Here is an 18,806-nt window from a genome sequence, read left to right as displayed (position 1 = left end):
TACTGATTAGAGAAATGCAAATTAAAACATCTCTGAGGTACCACTGCATACCAAGAAAATGGACTAAGATGGCAGAAAAGGAAAATGACTAATGCTAGAGGGAATGTGGAAAAATTGGTGGTGGAATTCTGAACTGACTCAACTATTCTGGAGAATAATTTGAAATTATTCCCCAAAAACAATAAAACTGCATACCTTTTGACCCAGCAATACCACTACCAGGTATGTATCCCAAAGAAAGAGAAAAAGACCTATTTGTACAAATACTTACAGCAGCTCTTTTTGTGGTGGCAGAGAATGGAAATTGAGGGGCTGCCCATCAATTGGAGAATAGCTGAACAAGTTGTGGTATATGAATGTGATGGTACACTATTGTGCTATAAGAAATAATGAACAGGATGCTTTCAGAAAGACCTGGGAAGACTAACATGAACTGATGCAAAGTGAAGTGAGCAGAACCAGAACACTGCACACAGTAACAGTAATACTGTAACAATAATCAATACTGAAACTTGGCTACTCTGATCAATACAGTAATCCATAACAATTTCAAAGAACTCATGATAAAAAATGTTATCCACTTTCAGGGAGAGAACTGATGGATTCAAAGTGAAGACTGAAGCATATTTTTTCTTTATTTTTCTTACAACATGACTAAGGTGGAAATGTTATGCATTACTTCATATGTATTTCTTGCCTTTTCAATGGGTGAGGGAGAGGGAAATTTTGGAACTGAAAATAAACATAAAAACAATTTTTAAAAAATCTTGCATTTGGGGCAGCTAGGTGGTACAGTGGATAAAGCACTGGCCCTGGATTCAGGAGGACCTGAGTTCAAATCTGACCTCAGACATTTGACACTGTGGTGAATAAAACTATATGTGTGGTCACCTTATTCCTGTCTCAAGTATAGGGAAAGCTAACTAGGGTTTACTTATAAATTAGAAGCTTTAGCATTACAAATGATAAATTAGAAGCTTTGGGCATTAAGCATTTATTAAAGCATACCAGGTATTAGGGAAAAGAGAACACCTGGGTCAGAAAGTTAAGAAAAGGCCTATCAAGCCTAGAGCTCCAGCCTGGTCTGCTTCTTCCTCAAGTCCTCCACCAGAAGTCTGTCTGAGCACCAAACTGCTGAGTAACTGTGTGTGGAAGCTTTTTATGGAAATGGAGGAGAGGCAGTCCTTACACGCTGCTTCAAGCTAATTGGCTAGCATCAAACATATCTATTGGTTCACAGGACTTGAGTGTGGTCCCGTGTTGAGGTCAGAGTTCACACCCTCTGAGAACACACCTTCTTGAGGGCCAGGAAGGTGTGTTGTTTTAATTGAATTAACTTTAAGTGAGTTAATCAGTGAAGCCAGTCAATCCAATCAATCTTAATCCAATCAATCCCAGCAGGGGCCTTTGGGAGTTGGCAAAGCCCATTATTTTCTTACAACACTCACTAGCTGTGTGACTCTGGGCAAATCACTTAACCCTCATTGCCTTGCCTCCTCCCCCCCAAAAAATCTTGCATCTCCCTCCCCCACTTCTTTAAATGAAGGAAATAAGCTTCTCTAACAAAATGTAAACTTTATTTTGACATCACAGAATAGCTCTACTTGAAAATCTCAAGCATAAAGGTAGAAGCTCTATATTCTTACAAGGAAGCAAAATTACCAATTACAATTTCCAACAGATAAGTAATAAACATTATTTTTTTTAAATTTCATTGTTTCACAGATGAAAGGCTAGAACAATCTCTATACAAAAATATTTCTTCTGACTTTTGTACACCAAGAAATAACAACATTATCTATAGCTATATGTATATATATATATATATATATATGCATATTTCCATCAAAAAAGTTTTAAAGGCATACCAAATTTCAGTAGACATATAAAAATATCTTTCTTTAGCTCTACAAGGGGCAGCATCTATTTGCTTCCAGATAAAGGCTGTTCATTTCTAACCCAATAGCCTGACACTTCAGTATAAAAATAATAACATGGTACTGTTGTCACCAACTTTTCCATCTTCAAAATTATAAAAACTGGCATTCTTTGGTTTGTGAGACCCCTTGTTTATATGGCAGATTTTGTCTCCAATTCCTTTAATTCTATAAGAAGAGAGTAAGGGACTAAATCAAGCCAAAGTCTCCCATAGGATAAACCCAATGGATTCCAGTGCTAACAGCTGCCCCGATAATTCCTTTAACTTAGCCTTGAGGTACTAAAATTCTTCAATATGTTGTCATGTCTCCTGCACCCTGCTAGTAACAGAACAGATCACACACATTTCCTTAGAAAGGACAGGAACGTGCCAGAATCATTACAATTGGTTTTCTGTGTTAAAATTCGCGATAAATTTTATTCTGAGGTGTGTGGAGAAAGAGGCAGGGCTCACGTGCAAGTCTTTTTCCTGCTGGGATCCTCCATTCTCCTGCGCTGCCTTGTCCATTGACATCAGACATCCCTCTCTTGACACCTAACAGAATGAGACAAAATTGTGTGATGAGTAAGCCCACTTCCAAGCCCTCTTCCCTGTGTGTTAGCAGGAAAGGTCCGCCTGTGTTTCTGTCTCCACCAGTGTGGTCCTTCATTTCGCCCGTAAGCCGTGGGGAAGCAGAAATCAAGTGCTCTGTGGGGCTAAGTCTGGAAATGTACTAGGCACATATGTGTCCCTCAGAAGCCATCGCTCTGGAGCAGCTAAGGAGAAGAGGGTCAGAAAAAGAGTCATAAAGGTTTAGAAACGGAATGTAGTGGGCGTGTCAGCTATGAGTGGGGACGGGAGCTCAAGAAGACAGTTCTGCTGTGATGGCTGGCCTTCATCTCTCTGGCTTCACTGCAGTGTTTTTTGTTGGGTTATTCCTTGCTAACATGTAGAAAGTGTTTAAAAACATCCCAGACCTACCATGGCTTTGTCTGACGTCTTATCCTGCGGCCTGTTTGGAACCTGCTGCGGGAGGCACAAGACTGTCAAGCTGCTGGCTCTGTCCTGTGTTAATCAACCATTCATAAAACTTGTTCTCAACCAGCACCTGGAACTGCTTCCTTTGATCCCTAAAATGTGGAAGAGGGAAGAAAAAACAATCCGGGTATGATTAGCTCCTAGGATAACAACCTTTTTTACTCCAGATCATCACAAGTTACATGGATATCGCTATCCGCTGAGGAGTTTCTCGCCCCCCCAAGCAGCCCCCATGCCTGGGACATCTACACTACCAGAAGACAAAGACAAAATTCCAGCACGTTACAGCTATTTCTTCTTCCTCATTCACAAGACTCATGACTTGTTTACCAAAAGGAAACAGATTGGTCAGAGAGAGTTCTCTTTACAAAGAGACCTGAGTGTTACTGTTCCTCGTTCTGCTATTGGTCTGCAGGAAGATCACAGTCTAGCATCTCTCCAAACAAGGCACTGCTTTGTCTCCTCACTTCCAGTTTCACTTGGGACCGATCAAGACACAAAAGTCTTGTCCAAGAAAAGGCATCCAAAGAGCCTTTTCTGGCCTTACTCTGGACTTGGCAACCACGCCTCAGCTGCCTTCTCCCTCCATCCCCACAGAGCCTGCTTCTCGAATGCGTGCCCAGGAGATGCCTCAAACTTGACACATGCACAACAGAACTTATCATCTTCTCCCCTAAACCCTCTCCCCATTTACCTTCCCTCCATCACCCCAGGGGTCATCCTGGCTTCCTCACTCTCTCACCCCCCACATCCAATATGGTGCCAAGGCCTGCCAATCCCACCTCTGCAGAATCTCTTAAACATGCCCCCCTTTTCTCTCTGGCACTGCGCTCATCAGCTCATGCCTGGAGTCCGGCAATACCTGCTGGGGGAGGGAGGTGGGGGTCTGCCTGCTTCAAGTCTCTCCCCACTCCAATCCATCCTTCATTCAGCCACTAAAGGGATTTTGATTATGTCACCCTCCCCCCCCCCCAATAAACTGCATCGGCTCCTATTGCCACTAGAAGCAAATAAAACCCTCGGACTACACCCCCAGGTCCCTACACAGGGTCCTTGTCTTGGCCTTTCTTTGCCTCTCCAGTGCTCAGCACCGTGTGGCACGGGCGAGCTGTCAATGAATGCCTGCTGACTGATGGCCGACCAACGACAACTTCAGGCTGCTGGAATCAGCAAAAAGAAGGAGCAGACGCGGACTGAGCGGCCGCCAATGGCTTGGCAATGTCACCCAAACTTGCCAAGGTTACCAATCACCAAATAATAGAAATGGATACAAAGAGGCACATTCCTCGGGGATTAGGGACCCAGTGCAAACTCTCAGTGGCTGAAAGCTGAAGTCCTCCGACAACTGGCCCCACCGACCTGATTTCAGCTTCTCTCTCTCCTCCCCCACTCGCGCTTGCTTGTGCTCCTGTCCCCCTCCCTGGTCACACCTTTTTTCACTGCCTGCTGGCATCCGTACCCCCAGCACTCCACGCAGAGCCTGGCATGCAGCACATTAATCAATGCTCTTTCAGGAGTGCCCCCAAGTCTTACAGCTCCCGCTCATTCGAGCTCGGCCTCTACCAGATGACATCTCTGATGATTAGGCTAATTTCTTTTGCTGAATTCATCAGCTGTTACCGTCTAACAACCCAGCACTTGACTTTCTATTGTTTTGTATAATTCCCGGGTTGCTTCTTGGGTGCCAGCCTTATTTCCCCACCCACATCACCAACCACTTAAGGTCAGGCCTGGGCCTGGCACTGCCGTGGTGTTCCACACAGCACTCAGGGGAGGTGCTACACTGAAACAAATGGACACAGAGAAGTCTGAACTCCAGAACTTGAGGGGAGATGCGGGTCCTCTGAACAGGAAGATTACAGTGTTGACGGTTTGCAAAAGTGTTGGCTTTTGGCCATATTTTAGGCAGCAAATATATTTCTGTCACTAGGAATGACTCACTCACTTTGTCAAGCCTGCCTCCTTCACCGTCTTCTGCCAGATCTGTATCTTTTGTTCTCGCTGGCCCAGGGCCTTCTGATAGGCTGGGGGGAGACCCCCTGGAATATCTGTGGTGTCCCCTTCCATCTCAAATGGGATCACAAACACATAGAACTCACAGGGGGGCAAGAGCCGGAAGACCCTTGCATCATTATTCTCCCTGCACACAATCATTGGCTTGTCCCAGTAGTTGGGCACTGTGGCCAGTCCGGTCCTGGCCATGTGGTCTTCAAGCATTGGGTAATGAGTGTGGAAAGGTGCAAATGTCACCATCTGGTTTCCAGAGAGGAGAAGAGGGCGTGTAGGTGTCAAAATGTGAAAGGTGCAGCCTGTGGTGGAAGAGATCGATAAACGATGGCAAACAGCAATGACCTTCACGTTGTCACAGCTGTGGAGGTGGAGCGCTGTTTGTATGGGTCCCAGGACAAGAGTGCTGCTCCTGCACTTCTCGACTGTCACAGACCTGAAAAGGAGAAGGCAGGGAGTCAGTGGGGATGCTTTCCTGAACTGGACGGCCCTGCTTTGTGAAGGCAGAGCTGGGGATGATGTAAAATGTCATAAACGAAGAGAACCCTCCTGGTTCCAAGGAGCTGCTTACCGTAAAGGTGACAGCAGGTATATGAAAGACTCGTTGCATCGGTGAATCTTCACGTGGGCACCAACTAAGGTCTCAGAGCTCTTGGCCAATGTCTGCTTGTACACCTGGGTCATCACCACAATGCGGTGAATCTTGGGGGCCACGTGCGTATTGCAAGCAATCTTGGCTCTCTTGGTAGTTCCTTCAACTGCAAATACACACATGCATGCACATAGACGTACACATAGACACATGCACACATACACAGAAACACATGCAAACAAGAATTAAATACAATTTAATGAAATTAATGGAACATTAGTATCGAGAGACATTCACGTATGTGCGACAAGCACACTTGACAGTTAGGTGAAACAAGGTCACCAAATGTGACCCTGAGCCCACCAGAAACCATATTTCATTTCCCGACAGAGGCCCTGGGGTTCTTCTTAGAGCCCTACAGTCTCTAGTTCCTGGAGGTCCACTCTCCCCAAGGCCAATCTGACCAGTGGGGTCACCATCTGCTCTCCCTGTTATTGGGCTGTTTGGCATTGCTGGAAAAAGCCACAAAATCACATGGATTTGGCACATGAAAAATTCATGAGCCTATGCTGAAGTGGGCCTTCCCCACTGCCAAGCAGTGCTTTTGAACAGCTGCTGCACTCTCCCAAACATTTTCTTTATTCCTACTCTCACCTCCAACTTTACGGAGCTGCTTCTCCTCTAAACTTGAGACTCTCGCTCAATAATCATCAAATGAACATACTATGATGGGAAATGAATCTATCGACTTTAACATGCTTGCTAAAAACAAGACCAGAAGACCAAAGTGAGCGGTAATTAGACAGTGTGGCCCACAGGTTCTCTTTGCAGGGGCAAACTAGGGCGCTGGGCTGATCCTGCCTGAGGGCCACCAGAAGCATAAGTTCCTGGGACTTGTTGATTCTTGCGCACTGCAGGGCTCCTGGTAAGCGCTGTGAAGGGACCCCATGAGAACAGCTGCCCAGATCACCGCGCGGGCTATGGGGGGGGCTTGCCTGACTCAAGTCTCTGCCCACTCCAGGCACTCTCCATTTGGCCACTACAGGGATTTTCCGCAAGCACAAGTCAGTGAACTCCAGGGACTCCCTCGGGCTTCCAGAAGTGAGCAGAAAACCCTTTGTTTGGCATTCAAAGCCCTTCACAACCTAGCTTCCTCCGGCCTTTCCATTCTTTGTACATGACTCCCCAGCACGTACTCCTGGGTGCAATGACGCTGGCCTCCCGGCTGCTTCACCAGTGAGACTCTCTAGCTCTCAGCTCTGAGCCTTTTCACTGGCTGCCCCCCAAGCCTGGAACACTCGCCCTCCTGCTCTGACTACTGAGCCTCCTGCCTTCCTTTAAGTCCCAAGTAAGGCCCTGCCTTCCACAGGAAGCCCTTCCAAGCCCTCTTATTTCCTATTTGTCCAGGATATTGCTGCTTCTGCTTCTATTTGCTGGCATGTTCTCTTCCTCAATAGATTGAAAGCTCCTTGAGGGCAGGGACTGTCTTTTGCCTCTCTTTGTATCTCCAGGGCTTGCCACAGTGCCCAGCACACAGGAGGTGCTTCATAAATGCTTACTGATTGATTATGTACATACACCCAAAGAAGCAGATGAAAAAGCGGAGAAATTATGCACAGACTCTGAGAAGAACATCCAGATTAAATCAACCCACATTGTGATACTCGGTAACATCCGTATGAACAAAAGTGGATAAAAGCAATGACTGAGAAACAGCGAGTTGGGAAATCTTAGTCATGAGTATGGCAGGGGAGAGGCCACTGTATCAAAGCCCCGGTCCAGACACCATGAAGATGTTCTGTAAAAAAAAGCTTTGCCAAAAATCAATATTGATTATGTGAAATGATTCATTATTCCTGTGGGTATCATCCTAAAATCAGCTATCTGTGTACAGTCAGACTCCTGACTTGTTAGAGAAAAGATCAAAATTAATATGGAAGGAGAAGCATAAAAATGAGAAAAATATGAGGTAATGAAGGCACTTGCAGCTTGACCTATTTAACCAGGTCACTGACACTTAAAATGGGAAATGGATGAAAGACAGGATATAGACATCGATTAAAAGTTTCAAACAAAAATTTATCCAATATAAATCAAAAGTCACAAAGAGCCTAAAATTGGCTTCCATTGACAAAAATCATGAACTACCTGCCAGATCAAGAAATACAGCATCCAATGACACCAGTTTAGAACAGAAACTTTTTTGCAAAATCTCAGAAAAGGATGATGGAGGACACTGAACATGATTACTTCATAAAGTAGGAAGAAGCAATTGGAGGTGATAAGCAATATTGCTTCAAAAGAAGGAAGAAACAGGGAAGATAAGAGAAAAAATTAGTTGAAATAAAGGTTGATGAGATAACCAAATAGCAAAATCATCCCAAGGGCATTTAAAGATGAAACTGGAAAAGATCAATACTAAATTAAAAAAATTAGTCAATTCCTTTCAGCATCAAAGGCAAAGCAGAATGTTATCTCATTTGAACTCTAGCATCACTGTCCCAGATAAGTTTCTGGAGGCAATAGAAATGGAATTGAACGAACAAAAATAGGAAGAGCAGAATAACATACATCTATTTAAATACCTTCGACCATCTCTTTGAGGTTGGTGTCACTTTAAGACAAAAGAAGAATATAGTCCTCTTCATTGTCTCTCCTGAGTTTCTTTCTTTTTTAAGGTTAGACACAGAAGAAGCAAGGTCATTCAGACCCCAGAAACAACAAGTCATTCCACTGGGGATGCTCCAGAAATTAGAACTTACCTTGCTGGGCCCAAGCCAACTTCTTTCCGGTCTTGAGGCAAGCAGATGTGCCAAAGGGGTTGGCAGTCAAACAGCATCTGAGCCAGGCTTCCAGCTTCGGGAAGGAGAAGGTTTTGGAAATCTTTGAGAAGCCGCTCTCTGAATGCAGAGGCTGCCACAACGCAAGCTCATGGAGCGGATAGACCTTCCTGGCTTTGCTGACTGTGCCTTCAATGAGAAAGCTGAGGGCCTGGACAGCTTCGGGAGAGACCAAGCTTTTATGGGTGGAGTGGGAGGAATCAGTGAGCTGCTCTGGGTCCAAAAGAAGCTCCAGTAGATAGGACAGGTGATTATAGACAAAGGCTTGGTGGCTGTAATCATTCCAGGTCTGAGAAGTCAAAAGAAAGCAGTCTTAGTGAAGAGCTTTCCTAAGACATAAACATTGGATTGGAGGCATCTTGGTGCCAGCTTTAGAGTCAGGAAAACCTGAGTTCAACTCCAGCACCAGAGCTGTGTGACCTTGGGCAAGTTCCTTAACCCTGTTTACCTCAGTTTCCTCATCTGTAAAATGAGCTAGAGAAGGAAATGGCAAAAGTACTCTAGTATTTTTCCCAAGAAAATCCCATAGACAGTATGGTTCACGGGGTCATGAAGAGTCAAACATGATCAAATGACTCAGCAATAACAACAACAAAACATTGGATCAAATAAATTCTTTCCAAAGAGTATCTGCAAGACAGGGAGGAAAAGTCAGAAGATGGATTTTCTCTTTACCTTGGCTTTTCAAGGCACCCTTAGTCTCAGATCAAATATACCACAGATGTGATCACATCAGACATTTGGCTAGCTTAGATCGTCTAAGAACAGATACTTTACCATCCTTTGGAGGAAACCATGCAGCATGTAGATTAAAAGGGCAAGTTACCCCTGAACAAAAGAATGCTTTTGAGAGGAAGTCATAACAAAACAGCATCTCTTGTTTCTAAGAACACTTCCAAACACTACGATAGTTCTACCTGACACATCCCTGCATTTTCTTTCTCAGGGGGATCTAGACCACTAACATCATCATGCTGATGCAGATTGGGACTTCATAGGGAAGCCGTATTCTGAGAGGACCATCTATGTCACTGGGAGGATGTGATTTATTCAGAATGACACAGGTAGGACGTGTTAGAATTAAGATTTGAAACCAGGTATTCCTGACTCCAAAGCTGGCACCACGCTGCTTTTCATATGACCATAAAATGAAGGATTATATGCTTTATTGGAGGTCATCAGGATCTCTCAGACATCTACAAAAATAGGAATTATGCACAAGAGATAATGCCATTTTGTCTGTCTCTGTGGCAACATCTGGGCCAATCACCTGAAGACTGACATCACTCAGTCTATCCCAGTGCCTAGCATACAGTAGGTGCTTAATAAATACTTCTTGATTGACTAATTGATAGTAAATGTATTGAGTGGCATTCAAAGCATTTTGCAAATATCACAATACTTTTATCAAATATGTAAATGGCAGGTATTCATATATTTTTAAAGGATGGGAAAGTTAAATGCATGGGAGCGTGGGCGGCTACTTCACAAAGTAAGCACAGGAACACTAGGGACTTACAGTCTTCTTCCTCTGTCACCGGCAGATTACTGACTCACAAAGGAATCCCAGACTAATGGATCAGTCTGAGAGATGTGATCCCTTCACAAGGGAATTGTGATGTCTGGACCACAGTACCTTATTATGACAGATGGATTTTCCAGTCAAGTCAGGGGATGGAGATCTGTTTCTGGGACTTGGCCACTCTTCTCCAATCAAAGATGTTCTTAGGGAGACCTTGTTTAACTGCTGTATATATAAAAATAGCAGGAACTGGAGGGTATCTACTGAAAGCTGTCCAAAAAGAAAATAGGAAACTTCAAAATGTTGATCAACAAAATCAACGACCAGGCTGCGAATAAATAGAGCACAGCTACATTTCATTTTACCAGAAGATAAAGAACCCAAGCGTGAGAATCATTCACCAGGTGTATTTTGGTTAAAAAGCTGCAGCACTTTCAAAAATTGAACCAATTATCTAAAAACCATGTATATAAACGGCTGAGGAGCTTCCATGGCCACTCCCTTAAATGACAATAAAATGTTCTATTTAGTACATTTTCAAAAACTTCTTCGTTTTAAAAGTTATAAACAGAAATCCCTCTAACAAAAGCTGATTATCATTTTAAAATCAAATTCTATATTATGCATAATTCATAGGCCCCATTAACAGTTAAATTTAACCACAATTGAAAAATACAAAGAAAAAATAAAGGAAAAATGCAAGGAAGTCTGAATTTTCTGAGAAGCCTGTCAAGATTCTGGTAGAACAGAAACAAACAAAAAAAAAAACCAAAAGAAGATGAGCTGGCCAAAAGGCCAGATTTTTATGATCCATTCAAATTTGGTTAGTCAGATGATAAAGCCAAATTTGCATTCGTACATAATACTTTGGCCATTATTTGCTTTATCAGATGCCCTGGAAAATGGAGCACACATTTTCACAATTTCATGGTCCCTGGTCTGCTCTTCCAGGGTATGTATCCATCCCTTTTGATTTGGTTTTCCAGAAATGGTGACAGGTTCGTACAAAGTCATTCCCAAAGGTGCCTGATGCCCCCTAGAGACCAAAGGCTGATACCTGCCCATGTAGCTGATACCTGTAGAGAACAGTCCCTTCCTGAAAGTTTAAAGGGAACAAAAGGTTGATTCTAAAAAGAAGAAATCGAGCATTCTTGCCATGAGACAACCAAGTTATGGAGTAATCCTGAAAAGTCAAGAGGTATTTGGGAAATGGGACTTTTAAAAATGTGAGTATCTCTAAGCTCACCTGCTATACAGACTAGCAAATACCTGACATAAATCCACAGCATCTGGGTGGTACCTGACTCTAGGGTACTCCCATTTCCTCCTCAGGAGTTTTCTTCATTTCAGTTTCCTAGTCCAAATTCTAAGCTGGCATCCTGTTCTCTTTTTTGTAGCTCACCACAAGGTAGCAAAGGTACCTTCACCCAAAGCTTCTTAAACTCTGGGTCTTGACCCTATATGGGGTCACGAAAAATTTGGCAGGAAATGTTTGATTGGTATACCTATTTTTAATATCTATATACCCAGAGCTGCATAACAATTTCTCAGGTGAAAAGGGGTCATGAATGGAAAAAATGTAAGAAGCCCTGCTTTAGGTGAATTCCCAGTGTAAATTATTCCATATTTGGCACGTTGCAAAAATAGGGCATATTAATTTTGTGTGCGTGAGGAAACACGAATTCTAAGCTCAGCCTGGCCTTTTTGGGAGGCCTTGGCTGGTTACTTTACCTTGCCCACAGAATCTCCAAGGCCCCTTCAACCTGACAAGCTGGTCGTGCCACTACCAGCACTAGCCTAACGCTTTCTGCCTTTTATCCACCCTAAAGACTGAGAAGTGCGCAGAAGTGTGGACAGAGCCTGCCTCGGAGTCAGAAAGCCGGGACCTGACCTGATCTGGGCATCGAAGTTTCAGTTCAGACACATATTTGCTCCTTCAGGGAAATCCACGTCTCGGTGCCCCCGGAAACTCCTGAAGACAAGGAGCAGCACCCAAGTTTCTTCTATCAGTGAAAGCACAGCTAGGGCTGGCCACGCTCCCAAGGATTAAGCTTTTAGAACAGTGTGATTTGAAAAAGGTTAACTAGTTCTTCAGCCTCCTCACTTCACAGAAAGAATGGCCAGTCTTCCCTCCTGGGCTAAGAGGCTGCTTCCCTTCTCTGTGGGATTGCTGCGGTGCTTCTGCTGGAGGGGCTGAGGCTAATTCAGAACCACAGACACTGGCTCTCTGAGGCCACAAGGGGCCTCCCTAAGCTCTCCAATGCCACTGCACAAACCATGGCTTCTACCCCATCTGAACCACCAAGGCCTACCTTACTCCTCTGTTTCTCCACATCCTCCTCACACGTGCAGCTCGATACCAACTCTGCCCACTCCAGACGTTCCTCTGGGGTTCTTGCCACCAGGCTATCAAAGATCTCAAAGTAAAGCCATGCAATATCCTTGGCCAACTGCAGCTTCCCGCAGGCAATATGTCTCCACACAGGCCAGAAGAGGCGTGGGTAACCTCCTTCCCTGGCGCGGGTTCGAACATAAGTGGATATCTTTCTGAGATAGTGAAGGCTGAATTTGGCTGGAGGAGGTAGAGGCAGAGTGCCCACTATAAACGGTTCTGTTCTCACCCACAGGTGGACCGCTGACTGTTCCATTTTAATTCAGACACCATCTGTGTCTTAAGAGGCTCCTCTGCAAATCTAGGAAACAAAGTGTCTGTATAAATTAACTAGAAACAAAAACATGCATACATTTACCAGTGAGGCACTGACAACATATTGAAATGAACAACAGACTGAAGTAGCACCCAGAGGCCTGCAGAGTTTTGGCAATATGGAATTAGAAGCAGCTGGTACTTCTTAACAAAACAATTCCTACCTGTACGGTTCTGCTCGATGTTTTAGAAGAAGCAAGTGCAAGAAGTATGAGTTTGTGCTTGTCTGTTGACTTTTTAAAAGTATGTGATTTGGGGGCAGCTGGGTGGCACAGTAGATAGAGCACCAGCCCTGGAGTCAGGAGGACCCGAGTTCAAATCCGACCTCAGACACTTAACACTTACTAGCTGTGTGACCCTGGGCAAGTCACTTAACCCCCATTGCCTCTCAAAAAAACAAAAACAAAAACAAAATAAAATAAAATGATCCTAACAGCACCTCTGGGGCCTGTCTCCTGGTGGCATCGGAAGGATCAGATGAGACCTGGTGCTTTAACAATCTTCTAGCATCTTACAAACGTTAGTTGTAAACACGGAAACTCCCAAATCATGATTGAGCCTGGCCTACTTTACCAGATCCAGAACATCCACTATGCTAAGACTAACCATTGGGCTCCATTTTAAAAGGGGCCCTGAAAAGAAAGGGCAATCTGTGACCTCTTCTGGTCATGACGCAGGGTCACCTGGCTGTCTGGAGAATCATGACCTTGTTCCAAGACCAAGTGCATCACCAGGACTATGAAGGTGTAACAAAGTCATGCGGAAGGGGCCTTGAGGGAGCTCCAACAGACACCCTCACTGAGGACATGGCAGTGATACTAGGGAAAGCCGTGTCACTGCCAACAGAGAGAAATCTAGCAGACCGTCGGCATATCTACAAAATGGAAACGGCCTGAATGATGCACGTGGAAAGTCACTGATGCCAACGAAAGTGATCCAGAGTCAGCTCCACAGATTTCTTCTAAGAATTTAAGGCACAGGGAGTTTGTTTCTCCTTTTCCCAGCCCTGCTTTATCTCGCCACCTCCACGATCTCTATATATTCGAATAGAGGCATGTTAGCATTTACCTGCGTGGGTGCTGTCCATAAAAGTGTTTCTCCTTGCTACTGTGTCTCCTGGATAAATGAAAAATGCCACAGGGCTGTATTGATCATTCTGAGGAAACTGGGGGCCAGAAAAACTTCAAAAACCACCCATAGAATGTTATGGACCCTTTCTTCTTTCCCTGTGGGAAAAAGTAAGAACCATAGTGTGTGTGTGTGTGTGTGTGTGTGTGTGTGTGTGTGTGTGTGTGTGTGTGTGTGCGCGCCTGTGCGTGCTTTTAAAGTCCCTAGTATTATTTTGAAAAAGTCATCTCTTCCTTTTCACTGAATAATTCCCCAAACTGTTAATAAAAAGAAATCAGGTGAAATTCATGCAGTTGGAATAAATTCTTCCTCTGAAGTACACATCAAAAAGACCATTGTGCTGAAATCTTTCCCCACTGGAATCCTTGGGAAACAAGCCAACTTAACAATAAGGAGAGTAAAGGAACTGGAAACTATGTCTGTCACATGAGGCTGGATTGAAGAAACCAGAGATGTTTATTTTGGAGAAGAAAAAACATAATGGGAACAAGACAATTGTCTGCAAATACTTTAAAGGCTTTCATGCAGAAAAGGGATGAAACTTGTTTAGTTTGGTTCCCGAGGGCACAATTTTGACAAGTGGGTGAAAGTAGAAGCAGATTTCAGGTTCCATATAATAAAAGAGTTCCCTAATTAGTTTCTCCTGGCTTTCAAGCACAGGCTCCCCTGAATGTGAGGTTTGACCAGCTAAGGTCTGGGGTCCCCAAAACTCCAAACTTTCCTCCTTTTGTTTTGTTTTGCTTTTTAAAATCTTCCTGGAAATCAAAAGGAGGTGGGTTTGGGGGCTGAAGAAGCAAGTGGTGCAATCAAAGCATCCTCTGGGGACCCCCAGCTTCCCACCAGTCCTCCCTCTCCCCCTGCCTTTAGGATCCAGCATCTGCTTCACCCTCCAGACCCCTGGGGTCACAGGATTCCAACCCGTATTAAGCCCGGGGCCACAACTCCCAGGGCAGACAGAGCTGGGTTCAGTGTTTGGGTGGCACTCACTGGGACCCTCCCCATTCCAGTAGGCCATGTGACACCGCCCCCCCACCCCCCATCCAGAGAGTAGGCCATGAACCTTCTAAGGAAGCACTGAACCCCCTCCCGCCAAAAAAGGGGAGGCCTTGGGATCCCCTCCAGCAAGATGGCATTCACTGCACCCCAGACCTTTCGACCTTTCCCACTGGGGAGGCTGCATGACCCCCCCCAACTTTACAAGGGGAGAAGCTGTGATGCCCCAGCAAATGAGGCCATACGACCCCCTCCCCAAATGGGCACAATCTGGGACCCTCAAATGGATAGACCCTCGGATTCCCCTCAAAAGGGGAGGCCGGAGGACCGCCCCCCCTTAAATTGGAGGGCATGGAATGATCCCCCCCAATACATGGGGGGAACCTGAGACCCCTCTCAAATGGGGAGCCCTAAAGCTCTCCTCTCTTAAATGGGGGGAGGTGTCAGGGGTCAACCTTTGGCTTCCAAAGGCGTGTGTGCCCCCCCTCCTCCCACTAGCCCTGGCCGTTACCTGCAGTCAGCGCCCGGTCAGAGCAGGGGGCGGGACCCGAGCGGCTTCCCTGACACACGCTTGCGCCTGCGCAGAGTCTTTCTCTGCGGATGCTTGAGGTGAGCCACTGCGCAGGCGCGCAGACACAGCGGGAGAGATTCGAGTCCGCCGGGAGGCCTAGAGCGGCCGCAAGAGCCTCCTTCAAGGGGCTGCTAGAGATTCGGACCGCCCGGGCGCTAGATCATGTGGTGCTTCTCGGCGTTCACGTTGACAACCCCCGCCTTGGAAGTATAACACTGAATTTCATTTAGTTAAAATCAATGGTGAGGGGTCGGTAAAAGATCCAGTTGCAGTTGACCTCCGATTTTGAAAAAACCTAACCCTTCACTTCCCCAAGCAAGGCCTGCTGTAAAACTCCCGGTGATTGGTTCGGGATTAGGGCAGAGGAGCCACCGCTTCTAGGGATTGGCAAAGCAAGGCAGGAGGCGAGGCTCACAAAAAGCGCTACTGCCCGCTATTGGCCAGTAGTCCGTCATTTTGCTCCAATCAGAGTGCCGCGTATAGCTATCGGGAAAGGGAGGGGCCGCTGCGACGCCGGTGACGCTAAGGCCTGTGATTGGTCGGCCTCAGGATGCCGCTCTCCCGGTCCGTCCCTCACGGGAACGCGATCTAGGCGTTGAAGTGTCCGTCGGTGATTGGCCGCAGCGCCGGCACGGGCTGATGCCCAGGGTGCTGATTGGTCTAGAGCTGCATGGGCCCCGCCTCCCGCGGGGAGCGGGGACTCCCGGGATAGGGGAAGAAGGTGCGGGCTGTCGCTGAGGAGACGGACCATGGCCCCGCACAGGCTGGGTGGCCTGTGCCTCCTGCTCCTCTACATGCTCGGAGCCGTGATCGCGGGGTGAGGAGAGCGGGGCCTCGGCGGGGAGGGCGTGAGGAGGCGGGGGCGGAAGGGTCGGGGAGGATGAGGCGGGGAGGGAGGGAAGCGCCGCCGGTGCTGGGGGGTAATGGGGGAGGGGACGAGGGGGGCTGAGGACCGAGGGGAGGCAGCGCCGTCTGTGAGCGGGACGCAGGTGTGCGGGGGGCGGGGAGGCGGTGCTGGTGGCGGAGATTGGGGGGCAGTGTAAGGGGGGGAGTCCGAGGAGTGAGGGGTAAGACTGTCCGTGCTGGGGGGCTGATGGGGGAGGGGGTGAGGGGCACGGAGCTTGGCGTGGGGCGAGGACTGAGAGGCCAGCGCTGTCTGTGATGGGGAAGGGGACGAAGGGGCTGTCTTGCTGGGGGGCCGGGGGGGGGGGTGCCAGGAGGAAGTGAAGGGGCTGGGAGAGAGTGATGGAGGGAGGGGGCGAGAGGGGCAAGACCGTCTGATGGCGGGGTGATGGAGGAAGGAACGTCTGTGCTTGGGGCGTCTGATGGGGAGATGGGGCTCCTGCAGAGGACATTGCATAAGGGAGGAGATGGAGGGCACCTGGGGGTGGGGGGAGCTGTGCCGAGGGTCAGCCTGGGGACAGGACTGGGCAGGTTGGGTGGATGAGGGAGAAGGCATCGAGCAGGGCCTTGGGGGGAGGTGGGGGTGAAGGGGCGAAAGGGGAACCCTGATGGGGCGGGGGGGGGGCGGAGGGGAGCAGGGCTCCTCTGAGAAGGGGTCGGGGACTGGGGAGCGTCTGGAGAAGCTGATCAGGGATGGACGATGACCATCCCTCAGGTGCGAGGGGAAGATCTGTTTTGCTTGGCCCCAGAGCAGCGGATTAGGAGCCAGCAGGTGGAAGTGGCAAAGTGGCCGCTTTAGCCCTGAGGAGAAAGGGGGAAAACACGAATCAGAACCTCATAATTAGATCCTCCAGAAGTGGTGTGGGCTGGCTCGGGATGTAGAGGATTGCACACAGCGGGTCTTCAAGAAAAAGCCCAATAACCAGATTTGTAAGTTAATGTTGCAAAAGAGAGAAGGGTTCTCATTCAGTGGTGGGTTAGACTGGACCAGGGCTTTCTCAAACTTTTTACACTCATGACCCCTCTTGGCTCAAGAAATTTTTACTGGACCCTGGGTACCCTGGTATAGATATATAAAATAGGTGTATGATATAGGTGGTCATAACCTTTTACTGTAGGAGTGTCTTGCAACCCCCCACATTCTGTTACATGACCCTATGGGCTCGAGACCCACAGTTTAAGAAGCTTTGGACCAGATGACCTCTGAGCCTGTCTATAGATAGCCCTTCCAACTCCTGCTCTGTGATTCTGAGGGAGGGGGGAGCAAGACCAGTAGAAGAGAGTGTACAGTGAGACTAGGTAATTGATGGGAGTGTCAGAGATCAATAGTGCTTTATTGGAGGAGTGTGGGCCGACTGAATGAATGAAGACTTGTGGTGTGGGAGAGGGAAATGGAGAGAAGAATCAATGTCATGCTTCACCACTGATTGAATGCCTTTTAAAAAAACTGAGTGAGGGGTGGACTTTGTCAAGTATGACCGGGGTGTAAGACTGTACTGAGGCAAGGGAAGTGAGAACCCCTGGGAGTCCTTGTTCTTTCCAAACCCAATGGAGTTTGTTGGACATCATCAACATCTTGTGTTCCTTGTGTCCCTGTCTAGGGTACCTCCTTGAGTACCAGTGTGAAGTAGTGGAAAAAGCACAGTTGGAGGAGAAGACCTGGGTTCTAGTCCTCCATCATTTATTAACTGTGTGTCTTTCTAGATGTTACCTAACCTCTCTGGCCCTCAAATTTATCTTCAAAATGAAGATAATAAGGTATCTGAATGAAGACAGGGGACTGGACAATATGATCTATGAAGGGCTCCTACAGCTTTAGGATTCTGTGAGAAGATTAGCGGTCATAGGCAGTCATTTCTTTGGTATTATGATGCAATTTCCTCCCAAGTGCTTTATTTTTCAACTCAACTAGCACTTAAGAAATGCCTGTGCTGTGTGAAAAGTGCTCTGCACTGGGAGTTAAGAAAAACAACAACCTGCTCCCAAGGACTTTACATTCTCTTGGGGAATAAAAAATGCAAAGAGAAGTAAAAATGGATAATTTGAGAAAGAAGAGAATATGAAAAACTAAAGGATTCTAGGAAAGGCTTTTGGAAAGAGATGGTGCCTGAGCACCTTGAAATTTCGTCACTAAGGCTTCTTGTCTTTATGAGGAAATATAATCTCACTACTACTTAGAAGTAAAACATTGATATATCTTGAGGCTCATGTCATTGACATATTGTGGACGTGTCTAGAAACTGGGTGTTTCTTGCACTTTATGTCAGTCATACCTAACACAGTAGTTAATGTTCTATCCTACCTGCTGTCTCATAATTGAATTTTTTGAAGTGTTACTGCCAAAACAGATCATGTGAGAATACTTTACACTTGCTTTATTCTGAATAATTTTTATTGGCATGTTCTGGTCAAACTTGGTTCTAAAATAGGATTAAGATTTGTGTTAGTTATAACTATACTTTTATAGTTCCTGTAGTTGACCACCTGCAAATACTTTTATAGATTTTCAAACAGACTACTCATTAATATTATAAACACCTTTGTGTTTGTGAGACTGATTCAGTTCTTTTACTTAGAGTCTACTGGG

General features: G+C 46.4%; 2 protein-coding genes across 2 annotated transcripts in view; one reads left to right on the top strand and one right to left on the bottom strand.

The window, feature by feature from the left end:
- Positions 1–1,584: 1,584 nt before the first annotated feature.
- On the bottom strand, positions 1,585–15,602 carry TBCCD1 (TBCC domain containing 1). Its single transcript, XM_043999347.1, has 8 exons — positions 15,257–15,602; positions 12,230–12,610; positions 10,032–10,187; positions 8,318–8,684; positions 5,535–5,721; positions 4,902–5,399; positions 2,900–3,048; positions 1,585–2,473 (listed from the first exon to the last, which is right to left on the bottom strand). The coding sequence occupies exons 2-7, from the start codon at positions 12,563–12,565 to the stop codon at positions 2,919–2,921; spliced, it is 1,674 nt and encodes a 557-aa protein (XP_043855282.1). The 5' UTR covers positions 12,566–12,610; positions 15,257–15,602; the 3' UTR covers positions 1,585–2,473; positions 2,900–2,918.
- A 395-nt stretch (positions 15,603–15,997) lies between these two features.
- DNAJB11 (DnaJ heat shock protein family (Hsp40) member B11) overlaps positions 15,998–18,806 on the top strand; it is a 36,416-nt gene continuing 33,607 nt past the window's right edge. Inside the window, exon 1 of the mRNA XM_043963985.1 lies at positions 15,998–16,133. Within this exon, the coding sequence (XP_043819920.1) occupies positions 16,066–16,133 (68 nt within the window). The 5' untranslated portion in view covers positions 15,998–16,065. The remainder of the gene's footprint in view (positions 16,134–18,806) is intronic.

This window comes from Dromiciops gliroides, chromosome 4 (assembly GCF_019393635.1).
Source record: "Dromiciops gliroides isolate mDroGli1 chromosome 4, mDroGli1.pri, whole genome shotgun sequence".
Lineage (NCBI taxonomy): Eukaryota > Metazoa > Chordata > Mammalia > Microbiotheria > Microbiotheriidae > Dromiciops > Dromiciops gliroides.
This window is presented reverse-complemented; position numbering and strand designations above follow the sequence as displayed.

Bases quoted from the DNA above. Each gene is read 5' to 3' on its own strand.
- TBCCD1 (XM_043999347.1), bottom strand. From the start codon at position 12,565: ATGGAACAGTCAGCGGTCCACCTGTGGGTGAGAACAGAACCGTTTATA. The intron at 5,722-8,317 runs GTAAGTTCTAAT...GTGTATTTGCAG, and splicing joins GTTGGCTTGGGCCCAGCAAG to TTGAAGGAACTACCAAGAGA. The intron at 5,400-5,534 runs GTAAGCAGCTCC...TCTCCTTTTCAG, and splicing joins TACCTGCTGTCACCTTTACG to GTCTGTGACAGTCGAGAAGT.